The sequence below is a fragment of the Myotis davidii genome, unplaced genomic scaffold, assembly GCF_000327345.1.
Source record: "Myotis davidii unplaced genomic scaffold, ASM32734v1 scaffold68, whole genome shotgun sequence".
Classification (NCBI taxonomy): Eukaryota; Metazoa; Chordata; class Mammalia; order Chiroptera; family Vespertilionidae; genus Myotis; species Myotis davidii.
This window is the reverse complement of record NW_006300376.1, coordinates 3,560,852-3,577,354: the sequence shown is the minus strand read 5'-3', so window position 1 is coordinate 3,577,354 and position 16,503 is coordinate 3,560,852. Positions and strand designations below refer to the sequence as shown.

Here is a 16,503-nt window from a genome sequence, read left to right as displayed (position 1 = left end):
ATGAATTTTATTATTTCTTCAAGGTTCTTCACATACGTACACCTTAAGAGATATCAAGTAGGTGTAACATGTTCTAAAAAAATTAGGGTTGGCCCGCAGAAGAATTTTGAGTCAGAGATTTTGCTGGTTTTGGCACGGACTCACAAAAAGGTTGCCCACCACTGAGGTGGGCATTATTGCTATTCTTATTTTATAATGGAAACTGATGCACAGAGGAGTTAAGTCATCTGTTCAAGGCCACACGGCAGTGGCATCATCAGAATCTAAATCCCAGCCTTTGGGATCAGATTCCTCCAATTTCTGTCTAGGTTACAGCTATCATTCTGGTCACCCATTCATTCGAGGGATGAGGAAAATGAAGCCAAGAGAACCTTAAATGACTCTCCTGAGGATTCAGATCTGGATCATAAAAAAACCAAGACTATAGCCACTGATGTTTTTCTATTACATCACACTGACTTTTCACTGCCCATTGTTATTTATTGCTAATGAGTCACCTCGTCTTGTCCACTTCCTTCCTAGCTTTTCTGATCTCTGTCTTTCCTTCCTATCCCCACTGCCATCAACAAAATCCAGGAGCTGGTTACCCTTTGCCTAGAAGATTGTGGTCAACTCTGATGAGCCTCAGGCCTGCCTAGCTTTTGTCCTTCAATTGGGTAGAAATGAGAACAAAAATACAGTAATTAGTAATTATAAAATCCACCTTTCAAAAAATGTTGTACTTATTTCATTCACTCATTTTCTAAATGTTGTCAAATTTCTCCTTTGTGATTGATAATTGTTATTTTTTAAACATCTTTAAACATCATTAAGACGTAATTCTCCCTTGTAATTGGATGCAAATTATTAAGCTAGAGTGTTTGTGGTGCACTGTGTGAGCCATATATCTCTGCTAACTTGTCCTTGACAAAAATACCTCACTTGTTACCTTTGCCCAACCTTCAGAATTTTTTAAAGGTATAAATCGTGTTTGTTATAGCCACCCAGTGCATATAAATAATTACAGAAGAAAGAATTTAAAATGCTTAGAATCATATTCACCCAAATCAAGGCTAACACACTGTATGTTGTTTCTTTTCTATTTGCAGATGTTTCCTTTTTATTAATGTATGAATTTGGGAACACACATAATTTTCCTCTTTGGTAAAATGTGGATAGTTATGGGGGTACGTTCTCTCTTCCCATGACCAGCGCTGAAAGAGAAATGAACCAGTTCTTTGAGTAGAGGTGCTTGGGATTGAGAAATGGATAAAAGAGACAAGACACAGAAATAGAAGAAGCTGGGTCCGGGTGTGGCGTCTGCCCTCTGATAAATGAGCAGAGCCCCCAACACTGGAAGTAAGTCTAATACAGGGGTCCTCAAACTTTTTAAACAGGGGCCAGTTCACTGTCTCTCAGACCGTTGGAGGGCCGGACTATAGTTTAAAAAACAACAACTATGAACAAATTCCTATGCACACTGCACGTATCTTATTTTGAAGTGAAAAAACAAAACAGGAACAAATACAATATTTGTATTTGCATGTGGCCCGTGGGCCGTAGTTTGAGGACCCCTGTTCTAGAGAATTTGCTACAGTTTGCAAAACCTGCCCAATAGCATAGTCTGCTGGCACTGTGAGTGTGGCCTGCACACAGTGTATTGAAAGGAAAACTTTCTAGCCCCTGGGCTGGAAATGTCAGACTGAGTGTCATCCTTGCCTCTTGGCTAGGACTGCCTCCAGGGCATGGCTCTGCCTGCGCCCTGGGTTCAGTTGACAATATTTTTAATAACGCCCGTTGTGCCTACCAATGGCCCCCCACAGATTGTAATAGCATTTTATACAAAATGGAGGTTGCTCTCCATTTTTTTTTTACCAAATTCAGTAGCTTAATTTACTTACTGTACATTGTTTTGTCAAATTAATTTTAATGTAATGTATACAAATACAACTGACCCTTGAGTAATTGTGTTTGAATTGTATTTGAAACAAGAAGATTTGAAATGTATGGACCTACTTATGCATAGATCTTTTTTGATAATAAAAACAAATTTAATAAAAACAATTTTAGAGGTTTGAGATATTTTGAAAAATTTATAGACAAAACATGTAGCTTAGGAATATTAAAAAATAAGAAAAATTTATAGAACATATATGTAGATGCTAGAGTATCATTTACTACCATATGTCTGAATATCATTTACTACCATATGTCTGAACAATTCTATTATAAAAAGTTAAAATTTCTCTAAACTTATGTGCACAAACACAGACCATTCATGGTGCCGTTTACAGTCTAAAGAAATGCAAACAAATGTATTAACTCTTAACCACATAAAATTAGCTGTAGTACAGACTGTACTGTGGTAATAATTTCTTAGCCACCTCCTGTCTCTATTGTGGCGAGCTCCAGTGTTGTATTTGCTTAAAATGTCATGTGACACTAACCACCTTTTTGTGAGCAGTTTGTCTCTCCAATAAACTGCCTGTCTCAGTAAAAAGCGATCTCTCATGGTTCTTGCATATCTTTCACTGTGTTTAGTCTGTTACTGTAAACCTGCAATAACACCATGGGGCCCGTATAGAGTGCCCCTGGCAATGCTGGAAATGTTCCTGAGAAGTGGAGGCAGGTCATGACATTGCAAGGACAAGGTGAAGTGCTGGATGCACACCGTAGACTGAGGTCTGCAGCTGCGGTTGCCTGCCAGTTCAAGATAAATGAATCCAGCATAAGGAGTATTGCAAGATAAGAAAAAGAAATTGGGAAATCTCACAGCAGGCATAAACACTTTGCAGTTATTTTTTGCAAAATACCTTTTAATCATATAGTGAAAAGGCAGTTTTTGTGTGGGTGCTGGATTGCTCTAAGGAAGGCATATCTATAGTCCCTACATGATTTAAGAAAAATCAAAGTCATTATATGACAACTTAAAGCAAAAAGAAGGATGTTAAGCTAGAGAATTTAATGCCAGCAAAGGTTGGTTTGATAATTTTGGAAAGAGATTTGGCTTAAAAAATGTCAAGATAACAGGAGAAGTGGCTTCCTCCAACCAAGAGGCAGCAAAGTCTACAGATGCCATTGAAATTATTGAGGAGAAACGGTACCCACCTGAACAGGTTTCAGTGCATATAAAAGTGCCCTATTCTGGGAGGGAAAGCCACAAAGGACATTTATTGGTAAAGAAGGGAAGTGAGTACCAGGATTTAAGGCAGGAAAGGATAGGCTAACTTTGCTGTTTTGTGCAAATACAGTCAGGTTTATGATCAGAACTGCCCTTATCCATAAAGCTTCTAACCCCCGAGCCTGAAAGGTAAAAAAACACCAGCCACCAATCCTTTGGTCGCACAGGAAAGCCTGGACAACAGGAAACCCTGTTCTGTATTGGGTCCAACAATGCTGGGTCCCTGAAGTCAAGAAGTACCTGCCAACAAGGGACTGCCTTTTAAAGTTCTTTTGATATTGGACAATGCCCTCTGGCCACCCAGAACACCATGATTCAACACAAAAAGTGTCAAAGTGGTCTGCTTACCCCTGAACATGACATCTATAAGCCAGTCTCTAGATCAAAGGTTCACGATATAAGGTCCTCTGTGGGAAGAATATTCAATGCTATGGAAGAGAACCTCCATAGAAAGTCTGGAAGGATCACACCACTGATGATGCGATTGTTGTTATAGAAAAAGCCATGAAAGCCAACAAGCCTGAAACAGTAAGTTTCTGCTGGAGAAAACTGTGCCCAGATGTTGTGAATGACTTCACAGGATTTGAGACAATCAAGGAAATCATGAATGATATTGTGGATAAGGCAAAAAAGTTGCGGGGGGGGGGGTCAAGGTATTGATCTTGGGGAAACTGAAGAGCTAATAGACACCACACCCAATGAATGAACAGATGATGACTTGATGGAGATGAGTGCTTCCAAACCAGTGCCAGATGCTGAGGAAGAAGACAGAGAGGAAGCAGTACCAGGAAACACATTGACCCTAGGGTTCCAACTAGTCAAGATTGCTTTGGACTTCTTTTAAAACATGGACCTTTCTATAATATGGTCAATGAAACTTAAGTAACTGGTGGAAGAGGAATTGATACCATATAGAAACATCTGTAGAGAAATTGAAAAGCACAAAAAAGTCAGACAGAAATTAAGATGAGTTTCCATAGAGTTACCCCGAGTGTGCCTGCCTCTCCTGCTTCCCTTCCACCTCCTCCATCTCTTCCGCTTCTGCCACCCCTAAGACAGCAAGACCAACTCTTTTTTCCCTCCTCCTCAGACTTGGCCCTGCTTCTCTCCTTTGGACTCTTGACTCCACAGAGACCATCCTTCTTTTTCCATAAGGCATGGCCCATGTTTGCACCTGAACAGCATTCTCAGCTTGATTCTTGCCTGTTAGAAGTTGTGGCCCCTAAGTCTCCTTTCCTTTTGAACTACTTCTGTCCCTTTCAGTCTAAGCTGATGTAATTCCTTTAAAATCTTTGTGGGTTTCTGTGTATCAAATTATAATCCACTCTATTAAACAAAAGCCTTATTCTGCTTGGAAATCTCCTTAGACAGATCCATCTTTCATGAAGTATCCTTTCTATCTCTTATGGCATAACAGGTACTAGTTTTTCCAGTTGATTGACAGTACAAACCCAGGTTTCCTGTTTTCCAGCCTCCAATAGCAATTTCTTCCCTGGCCTTCCATTTTTTGCTAATTCTATTGCTAATACTCTCCTATCTTCTGTCTGGTCTCATAGACAATGCCACCAATTTTAGGTTTTTACTATGTCAGCACAATACTTGTAAGAAAAAATTTCTACTTGTATATTGTTGTATTACAAATAGCCTCAAAACTTAATGCTTTAGAGCAACAGCAATGTGTTATTTCTCACAGTTATGTGGGTTGGCCAAACTGCTCTTTTGCATCATGTGGTATTGACTGGGGCTGCAGTTATGTAGGGCTGGAGCCTTGGCAGAGACAACTGAAAGGGGTGGCCAGTCAACCCTTCTCAAGTGGCCTCATCCTGTGGCATCTCCAAGGGTTCTCTCCAGCAGGGTCACCATATTTCTATCTGGTAGCTTAGGGCTCCCAAAATGCAAACACAGAAGCTGCCAGGCCTTTTTAAGTCTTAGCCCTGGACAGGTACAGAGCTACTTCCAATATGTTCTGTTGATTAAAGTGAGCCAGAGATTAACCAGGTACAATACAGAAGAGAAGGGATAGACTACAAAAGGCACGATTCCTGGGAGCTATGTTTCATTGGGAGCTATCTTAGAAAACCAGATGCCATACCAGATAAATGGGTGAGGTTGGGGGTGGTGGTGGTGGAAAGGAAGCTGAAAATATATTCTAGTAAATACCTTTAATAATGAACCATGGAGTTGACGTTAAATAGAGAATACAAGGTTAGGGGAATGGTCAGTGTACAGGTGGTAGAATCCTCATGGAGTTAAAAGATTCTTATTGAGATTTGAGAGAGAATGGACTGGAAAGATGGGAGGTAGCATGTGGAGAGTAAGGAGCTTGAAAGTGGATTATGGAGGAGTTGTAGTTATTGGTGATGTCAAGGTCTAAGGCAGCGGTTCTCATCTCTGGCTACATATTGCCATCACGTCAAGAGCTTTTAAAAATTACCAATGTCTGAAGGTTGAATAGTATATATGTAGGTATCACATCTTCTTTATTCATTCGTTTATTGACAGGCACTTAAGTTGTGTCTATATCTTGGCTATCACGAATAATGCAGTAATAAACATGAGAGTGCACAAGAAAAAAGAAAATTCTTCCATTTGAAACAACATGGATGGACATTAAGATAAGTGAGATAGGTCAGACAGAGAAAGGCAAATACTCTATGATATCTCTTATATCTGGAACCTAAAATAATGGAAATAATCAAAGCAGTGAGTAAGATGGTTGTTACCAGGGACTGGGGGGTGAGGAAAGGAAAGAGATGCTATTTAAGGCTACATACTTGCAACTACCAGATAAATAAGTCCTAGAGCTTTCATACATAATACAGTGGTTACGGACATCAAAACTGTGTTATAAACATTGAACTTACTAAAAACTATGTCTTACTTGTTCCCAACACTAGAATACATTATAATTATCTGTTGAGGTGTGTTGGCTTATGATACAACGGCAATTATATTGTAATATAAATGTATACAATCAATATGCTGTACATCTTAAACTTATACCATGCTGCATGTCAAATATAAATCAATAAAAAATAATTGTAAAAAAATTACCAATGTCTGGGTCTCTCCCACACTAATGAAATCAGTGCATCTGTGGTGAATTGGAAGCATTCTTATTTCCTTTTTAAAAAACTTACCAGGTAATTCTAGCATCCATTTAGGGCTGTGGACCACTTAAGGAGTGCCTACCATATTATCTACCCTAAATCTTTACTCACAATACCTCACTTTGTACTCAATAATTCCTTGAAATACATGCTATTATCTCCATTTTGCAGACGAGAGAACTGAGGCTCAGAGACGTTAACCAGGTCCCCAAAGTCATATTCTTAACCTTCTAGTTATTTGAAGGTAGTGCTATACATAGGGCCATTACAGTAGTTTTCCGTTTTGTTCCTTTCCTTTTTTATTTTTTGCCATGGATCTTTTTTGTTCAAATAAAAATTTAACCAGTTTTTCAATGTGTAAAACAGATAAAAGCAAGGCTTTTATATTTTTCTGAGGGAATGCAGAATGGGGCAAAGTACCCGTTTTTCTCTCTGCAGTGCGTGTGTTGGTGGCCTCAGAGGATGTTCCTCAGGATGGAATTTGAACATTCACCCCAACCCCAGTGGAGTGGGAGGACCCTGCCCTGGAAGCCAGAAGATTTGTACTGAAGATCTGGTTCTACTGGCAATTAAATTCAGCACGACAGTTACGCTCTCTTTCCTCTGGTGAAATGGGGATAATAACACTTGCCCATTCCAACTTCCGGGTGGTTGTTAGGATCAAATGACACAATAGACACAAAAGTGCTTTACAAATGGTAAAAATTAGTATAAACATGTAAAATGTCTCATTGCACTTATATGTCAATATATAATCAATATGTGAATATTTATTGATGTAGACAGACATTTATAACCTAGAAAACAGACAAACAAAAGTGCCCATTTAAAAAAGTTTTTGTGACTCTAGTAGTTTTGAGATAGAATACACCTAACGTTGAGATAGAATATCTTATAAGCAGGACACTGCCAATTTCACTAACCATCTAATGTTAGCAAGGTGACCTATCATTAGGTGCTTTATCCTACAGGTACCTCAAGACAAGTCTATGGGAGAAAAAAGGGAAAATATCTAGAGTATAAAGGTAAATTGTGTGCAATAAGGATAAATTCCATGAGCTCATGGGAAAAGATCACTCGAATTAATTGGCATTGCCATCAATCACAGGCTGTTGACTGTTCTAAGAACAGGGTTGTAAATCCCATGGAATGAAAAGCAGGGCTGCAAAGTCTCAATCCATTTTACCCTGCTGTTAAGAAAGGAAATGAGCAGCACTGTTCAAATGTTGTATTTCCACTTGCCAAATGCAACAATTAGACCCACGCGTTCATGAATTAACCTGCGAAGTGAATAAACGTTCTCTTCAACAGTTTCATGTCATTGGTTCAAATGGTGTCACGTTTCTTACACAAAGAACTTAAGGAGCATAAACCCATTAGGGAAAGTGGGGGGATTTATTGTCCTCCCAGGCTGTGCTTTCAAACAGACCTCAACTGTACTCGAACAAAAAATGGCCTTGTGTGTAAGGATCGTCAGCTGCAGCTTTGCAATGGGCATTGTAAGAAACCAACAAGCTGGACATGTATTTATTCCACCTCCTCACAGGGCGAACTGTGCTGCTTTGTGTTGGTGTCTCACCTAAGGCCTAGTCGTTGGCTCCCAGGAGATTAGTAGAAAAAGACGTGTGCCCCAGGTCAGCCATTACCATTTCATTCTTATTTATTTTTCCAGTGACATCTGTACTTTCTTCATGTCTACAACTGGGGCAGAAATAAAATCTGTAAGCTAACACACCGTTTCTGTTGGCCAGCTCGGAACCTTCCTGAAAACACCACTGACCAGTTGTATCATTTCCCCCAAATGCGCCAACTTCTTTCTGCTTTTCCTCTAGGGGCTAAAAAGAAAGGCGCTCTACCTTTTCCAAAAACATCAACAGCTCAGTGGAAAGCTGTTTATCTTTCTCCTGAAGCACATTAATGCTACCAACCAACCACAGCAGCTTTTCAGACTCAGGATGCAAGACTAGCAGGAGCCAGCCACAGCGCCCAGGCAGGAATAACACAGGCTTTTTCACCTCGGGCTGTTTGTGAGAAAGGATTTTCCTTTTTTCTTTTAGGGCCTCTTTTCCCATTCACGGATATCCACCCCTAACCCTACTTCAGGGAGAATGAAAAGGGCCCAGGAACACTTCAAAGTTGCGCTATTGGAATGTTAACAACACTTACTTGTAGAACAAGCGTTGGCTACAGCAAGATAAGGCTTTTCACATCAATCTATATCCATATTCTTTTACAGCCCCCTTGACTGGGAGATTATTTCTAAACATTTAAAAATATATAAGTTAATTACATATACAAAAATTAATTGTTTTTCTTATCAATGTTCTGGAATATTCGGGCTTTAGCTAGAAAACTTTGTGCCCGCTGCCAGAAAAGTTGAGCTTTCCCGCAGGAGTTCACTTTTATCTCCAGGAAATAACTTACCTCTTTTTTTAGCAGCTGCCTCTTGCACGCCTCCTACTGGGGATGTGCCTGCACCCAAGGTACATGCCCTTGGCCGGAATCGAACCTGGGACCTTTCAGTCCGCAGGCCTATGCTCTGTCCACTGAGCCAAACCGGTTTCGGCAACTTACCTCTTAAGATCTTTAGGTGGCTCCACAATTAGGAGTGCTGAATTAATAAAGGTGAGTCTCACAATGTGGATCATGGTAGTACCAAGCAAAGGTACTCATGGTTATTCCAGAAAAGCAAGTCCTAGGCCAATGATGGCGAACCTATGACACGTGTGTCAGAGGTGACGCGTGAACTCATTTTTTTGGTTGATTTTTCTTTGTTAAATGGCATTTAAATATATAAAATAAATATCAAAAATATAAATCTTTGTTTTACTATGGTTGCAAAAATAAAAAAATTTCTATATGTGACATGGCACCAGAGTTAAGTTAGGGTTTTTCAAAATGCTGACACGCCGAGCTCAAAAGGTTTGCCATCACTCTCCTAGGCAGTGCTTTTCACAGCAGCTCAACCTTTATGAATCCACTCCATCCATTCTCACCTCTGCATCTACCACAATTCCTGTTGCCTTCCTTTATTTTGTTTCAATATTCTTGGATCCTTTCCTCTATCTTAATTCCTAGGATTGTGTTTTCCAACAGTTCCAGTACTAGACAACAGTTTTTCATTAAAGTTTTGAAAGGCATTCAGAAAACTCACAGACTCTTAAACTAGCAAGTTGCTAAAAGTCAGATTAATTAGAGAAGGCATTTGATCTTTCCAAGGATCCGCGACTAATTTTTGCCAGGTCTATTGGAAAAGCCCAGATTTCTGGTCTATGTCAATCCACTGCTTTTTCCATTATACTAATCCAATCTATAAGATAATTTGTGGGCATAAAACTGCAGTTTTTCTCTATAAATACAGAGTTTTCTCCTACTTACAGCTCTCCACTCTCTGGACTCCTAGTCTCCTAAGGGAAGGAACGATAACTCATTCATTTTTATTTTCATACACAGCTTCTCACATAGTGCCTCATACATACTGTGTGCTCCAAAACATTGTGCATCATTCCCATTTACTTTTTACTTCTCTAACTGGCTCAAGCATGTCTCCCAATTTGATTCAAGCTCTTCAAGAATGTAAACTAAACCCTATTATTTTGAAGATACTACAGTGCCCAGGAGCATTTAGCACATGTAGGTGTGGCTTTTTTTTTTTTTTTCAATTGAAAGCATAGAGCAATGTCATAGAATGACATCAACTCAATTTTCCGAAGAAGTACTGTAGGAGGCTGAAAATGGCATCCCGAAAATGTCCATGTCCTCATCCCTGGAACCGTATATAAGGCACGTTGCCTTATATAACAAAGGAACTTTGAAGTGTGATTAAGCTAAGGATCTTGATTTGGAAGATGATCTTGGTTTATCCAGGTAGGCCCACTTGAATCATAACAGTCCTTATAAGAGGGATGCAAGAGGAGTCAGCACTGGAGGAGAAGGTGATGTGATGACGAAAGCAGGGAGAGGAGTGACGTGTTTTGACAATAGAAGAAGAGGACATACCTAAGCAATAGAGGTGGCCACTAGATGATGAAAAAGGCAAGGGGACAGTTTTTCCTTCAGCGCCCCCAGAAGGTACCAGGCTTTCCAACACCTTGAGGTTAGCCTAGTAAAATGATTTTGCACTCCTGACCTCCAGAACTCTAAGAGAATAAATTTGTGTTGTTTTAAGCCTCAAAATTTGTGGTACTTTGTTAGAGCAGAATCATAGGAGACGGAGGGTAATGTCTGCAAACTGAAAAAAGTAAAACATACAACCACATAGTTGACAAATGCATTGAAAAATAGAATTAGAAGGGACTTTGAGAAGTTGTCCTTTCTGATCACCTGACCTGAGGTAAAGGACAGTCTGGAAGCTAGATGGTGGGTGTTTGCCATGATACTTTTAAAGGTCTCTAAGAACAACAACTACATTTTATTTCATTTATTTTTCAGATTGGTAGACAACAAAATTCTGTTTGCCTTTCACTCATTTGAAACACATATATGTAATTTTATTTTTGTTTCTTTTTTTCCCCATAGGAGAAAAAAAGGCCAAGCTGTATGACTAGCTGGCAAACAACTTCACTGGCATGCTAATACAGATTTAAATCTGGAGATACGTGTACTAGCAACCAAGCAAAACAATCCAATAAACAGGTGGTTTGGGAGATGAAATATCTAGTTTTCTTTAAGCCAATTCACTTCTGCTGTGGTCTAGCCCTGACCTCAACTCTACTTTTTAATCCCACAATTTGGTGTGTGTGTGTGTGTGTGTGTGTGTGTGTGTGTGTGTCTGAACTAAGCTTACCCTTGGCTTATGAAACATGTGAATTGGAAAGCTGTTCTCAAAATGAGCTCCCTCCTGGAGGATTTCCCAAAGCTCAGCCTGCTTTAATTACTTACCCAAGAAGTTTTCAATGAACTGTTTTGAACCTGGCATTCACAATGCACTTGCCTTGTACTGAGCGATAGCTTTATGACAGGAAGCTTTGTTAGCTGGACCACCCGGGGAATGCAGCTTGAATGGAACATGGCCGCCTGTCAACTTAAGAATGCGGGCTTTTCTGGACATATCACACCTGTGTTCCCTTAGCTGCCCCTAGCTTCTGTTCATTTCCCATGTAATTCAAGGTGTTGAACTTAATCTATAGAACTTTGCATCAATAGCCTCATTTTGGGGTCCTTCTCAGGCCCTGGCTGTGCTAGAAACCTCTTCCCATGTAGCCTAAAGGTGCTCAAAGGCTGTGCGGATTATGCGTTAAATGATATCTGAGATATGATGAGACTGTGCTTATGCAACAGATCCAAATAATTAGAGAGTGAAGTCTTCAGTTTAGGGCTATTCCTTAAATATCCCATTTCCATTTGACTGAATTTATTATCTTAACTATCAAAAGCAAAATCAAAGTATTATTTAGGTTAAAAGAACCAAACAAAATTGAACACCTCTGGATATTCCTATAATTTCTATCCATGTGGTTAGTGTTCAAACAAATCAGTAGTCTTAGCTTGCCTCGCCACACTGCATCCTTCTTTTGGCAATACATTCTTTTTGGGGTTAGAACCCACTCCTTCTCTAGTTTCCTACTATTTATTAGAATAACTTTGGCTAACAGTAGAGCACATTAGCCAAATTAAAATGTTATTCCTCTCCTCTCCGTGATTGGTTCAGGGATGGTTCATGATCTGAGATGGACCAATCAGAGTAAATTTTGGACTTTCTCTAGGAATTTTGGGGAAAAGATGTTTGCTCCTTTAGAGAGATTTAAACCTGGACTAATGTGATTCTTCAACGTGCTACCAGTCATTTGCAGCCATGTGTAACTTAAGGATGAAGCCAACACTGAGAAATAAAGCCTAGAACTGGAGAATAAAAAAGTAGTTCCTAGAATCATTCTATCCTGAACCAATCAAGATGTTCCTGAATGTTTTAGTTACATAAAACACTGAATTCCCTATTGCTCTAGTGCTTTTGAGTTGGGAGTTTGTCACTGGCAACTGAAGGAATAATACTTGTTATGATGTAACATTGAATGATGCTGAAAGTTCAGATATTGTTCAAATCCAGTGGTTTAATGATGGCTATGAAGTCTTGTTCTTCATATGTACCTGTATTGATTGAGCACCGAGTACTTAAATTATTTTCTAGAACTCTCTCAGAAATTAGGGAGGTCAGACCTTTGCTACTATCAACATATCTAAAAATATAAAAACCATTTATTTGTCCTTGTAAACCTTTTCCTTATCCATATGTAAATACATAGTTGGCCTCTGTGGGGAAAATGGTTAAAATATTTGATCCTGTTTGTTTAATTTAGCAGCTCCCATTTCTTCATCAGGAATATTAGATATGAAAGTATTAGATGCATTTCTGTTGCAAAATTACAATTGTGAAAAAAGTAAGAATACACTTACATTTATCCATCCTGTCAGAATTACCATATAATACTTAGACAAATGGTGAATTTTTAGAATAGAGTGTCCTAATTATTGTTTCCTACTATTTATTAGAATAACTTTAGCTTTTAGCAACTGTGATGTGACTTGAACGTTTTTGCATTTTCCTTGTAAGGATATGAAACTTTTAAGTTTCTCTTTAATTGAGAGGTTTATTTTGCCTCCCTTCCAAAGATGGATAGCAATAAACCTTTCAAATAAATCTGCAATATTGTTGCAACATTATTTCATTGAAACAGATATGATGTATTAGATTACAAATTTTTAGTATATCGGATGACTTAATCAAATGAGAGAGGACAAATGATAGTATAGATAAATTATTTTTAGATATTATTATATTGTTAACAAATTCTAAAAATTAAGATGCTAACGAGAACATTATTTTACTTGAAATTTTATTTCCTGTTTTTGTCCAGCTCCTACGCAGCATCCTGCCTTTTCTTTGTTCCCCATCTTCTTTGATATTTCTTTCTACTCCATTAATTTATTTGGAACATAAGAACTTGACATTTTTTATAGGTAAAAAGTAGTTAAACTTTTCAATATTTTCAACCTAATAACTTTACTTTTTAAAGGAAATTTCATAGTTTTTAATTTCAACATTCAGGTTCTTCTTCCTGCCATAATCTTTATAAATGGATTTTTATTTTTATCTGTATCCTGATGAGAGTCTCTCTTTTTAGGACAAAACCAAACCAAACCGAAACATAAAAATCTAACAAACTAGTTGTCTAAACTCAGATATACCAACTAAACTGTTATGGGTTGAACTGTGCTCTGTCTTATCCCCCTTTGCCCCTCTCACCTCAAAGATACGTTGAAGTCCTAATCGCTAGTACTTCAGGATGTGAATTGGGAAATAGGTTCTTTGCTGTGAGCATCAAATTAAAATGAGGTTGAGTGGGCCCTAATCCAATATGACTGGTGTCTTTCTGAAAATGGGAAAATTGGACATGAGATCAGCAAGGATGAAAGACTATGTGAAGACACATAAGAAGACTATGTGGCTGGAGTGATGCATCTAGAAACTAAAAAAAAAAAAAAAAAAAAAAAAAAGCCAAGGACTGGCAAGCACCAGAAGCTAGAATAGGCAAGGAAAGATTCTCCTTCAGCGTGTCATACAGAACATGGCATAGAGGCCACCTGGATTTCAGCTCCCAGAATTGCAAGACAATATATTTCTGTTGTTTTAGGCCACCTCGTTTTTGATATTTTGGTACAGCAGCCCAAGGAAATGAGTACAGAACTATAGGCATATGGATCTTGCAATGGTTCACCAGCTCTCAAATGAAAGACTGCTATTATTAACAACTCTGTTTCTGTCTCCAGAATTTGGAGGAGAAATAGATGAATAGTAAAGTCTCTCTTGTCCAGCCCCTGTGATAAAATTTCTTTGTAAGAGTACTTGAAAAAATATGGACCAGAGTTCTAATGATGATTCCTTTTTGAAACTCTATTCACAGTTATAATAAGTGCCCTATAAAAATACAAGACTGGTTTTATAGAACAATTTTATCCCAATATATATTTAAATGGTTCTTAGTATATAAGATATGTTAGTAATAAAAAAAATCATTTTAAAGAATCCCTCACATCACAATAGACATAGAGCCTAGTTTTGTGGTTACAAAAATGTATCAAACTTTATGTTTTGGTAAAAATTAAGAGAGATGTCATTATAACTATACTAATGGCTGAAATTTTCATATTAGGCAAATGTCTGCAACTACTGAAACGATACGTGCCTAGTCCAAAACCTCAGCAAAAAGAAATTTTAGATGGTTTCAAAATAATAACTACCGTGACATTTTAAAGGGGGATTTGGCATATTTTTGAGGTCAATATGACTGGACACACAGTATGCCACTCTTTTCTTTCTTCTTACTTTTAGTATAACTCTAAAGAAGACAATAATATGGGTACAGACACAAAACAGTTTCCTAACTCTTTCCTTTAAAACATTCACATTATTTTTAAATTAATACTACTGTTATCATTTTGCTATTCTTCCCAAGTATAGTGCAAAAATACATCAATAAAAATTTAAATAGAAAATGTCATCTGGGGACTAGGTAATAGTGGCTATTAAAAAAATAGATATAAAGAGTACAGGACAGTTAGCCCAAATTCTAGAATTGGAAACTTGACCTTAACCAAGTATAACTGATATTTTTAGATAAATTTATTTATGGAGACACAACTTGCCCTTCTATACTGTACTTTCATTGGTAACTTATTTCAATTAATTCTGTATTTTTTCTTGCATGTTTGAATTGATTTGCTAAGAGTTACCTACCAACAAAAAGTATAGCTTAAACTCAAAATTCTCAATTCGTGGGATTTTTTCAGAATCAACTTTTATTTTCTTTCAAGATTTTACACAAGTTGCATAAAAAGAGAGATAAATTATCTGATTAATTTTAATGAAATATGGATATGCATTTTTAAATACATAGAAAAAAGATATATTCTTTTTTGTTTTTAACCTGATTATATTTTTTCTTTAAAAAGATGTCTCAAGGGCCAAATACATTTATAAAATGCATTTAAAAATTGTATATGTGAAAAGTCAATTTCTTTAAAAACTGTCACTAATTTCACCCTGGTTTATAAGTAGAAAAAAGTTATCAATTATTAAAAAATAGTTATACTTCTAAGGTTATACTATTTCACTCAGCATATTTAGACAGTGTGAAAATCCATGAGAAAAATGGAAAGTTATTTGAAAATGCATATGAGGTTAAACAGTGATTAGGAAGGAATTAAGTGTAAAGAAGACAACAAAAAGAAAATGTTTGCATGGTTTCATTATCTTAGCATCATTCACCTATTTTGCAAATTTTCACAGTTATTTTAAACATCTCAGGCCAACTAGTTCTTCAGTCATTATCATTCACTATCAGTTAGCCCTTGATTCTAGCAGCGTGCTAAGGCAGTCACATGAGATTGAGCTAAATGCATACCAGAAGGCATAGTAATTTAAAATGCATTCCACAATCAATTAGAAATTAATTTGGGTTATCGTTGGAGGTAGAAACGTCATCACAGGCAGTTGAGAATTGACTGTGCACATGTACTCATATCCTTGTGTTGTTGTACATGTTGATACGATTCCATGAAAGGAGGGGAACATCCTCAAATTATCTGGCTGCTTCTGTTTTATTTTCTGGTTGGACCGGCAACTGACATCACAAGTGACAGTAAAGGGGAGATGATAGTATTTCATGAAGTCTAGGCCTGCCAGCTAACCTGCAGTGCAGCATTCACTCCAGTGTTTGGCTCACCTCCAAAACCCCACTCATGAGCTGACCTTGTTATTTTCACCTGCATGTCTCAACTACATTGAGCTGAAAATGTGAGTATCAACCGAATGGAGGTACAGATTTTTCTATTTCTGCTTTCCCTTTCTCCTCCCTCTTTTCCTGTTCCTCCTTCTTTTCTTTCGGTTTCCTTTCTGTATACACGTGCATTATAATTTTCTTTGGATTATCCAGGCTCCATGCTAGACCTGGACTAGCCTGAGAAATCCTAAATCATTAGAACAGAGGGAGTCTAAGTGGCCTCCTTTTCTTTCTGGGCTGCTTGCCTTCTTGACAAAGCAGAACAAACTCTTTTTTCTGAGGGCGTGCTCATCCTTCTTTAAATCGGCTTGCAAATTTGCTTTTTTCTAGAAATTCGTGTATCTGACTCTTTGACACCCAAATGTCAGATGTGAATTTCATTTTTACTTTCACTTTGCTATACATATTTTTTTTGAAAGCTTTCCCCTTTCCTTCCTTTTTAAGATTGGATGTG

The 16,503-nt window shown here is 37.8% G+C and overlaps 1 protein-coding gene across 1 annotated transcript in view; it reads right to left on the bottom strand.

Moving 5' to 3' along the window:
* PREP (prolyl endopeptidase) overlaps window positions 1–8,918 on the bottom strand; it is a 164,898-nt gene extending 155,980 nt beyond the window's left edge. The window contains exons 1-2 of the mRNA XM_015572722.1: window positions 8,845–8,918; window positions 7,917–7,971 (exon numbers count right to left, since the gene is read on the bottom strand). Of these exons, the coding sequence (XP_015428208.1) occupies window positions 7,917–7,971; window positions 8,845–8,918 (129 nt within the window). The remainder of the gene's footprint in view (window positions 1–7,916; window positions 7,972–8,844) is intronic.
* Window positions 8,919–16,503: the final 7,585 nt, after the last annotated feature.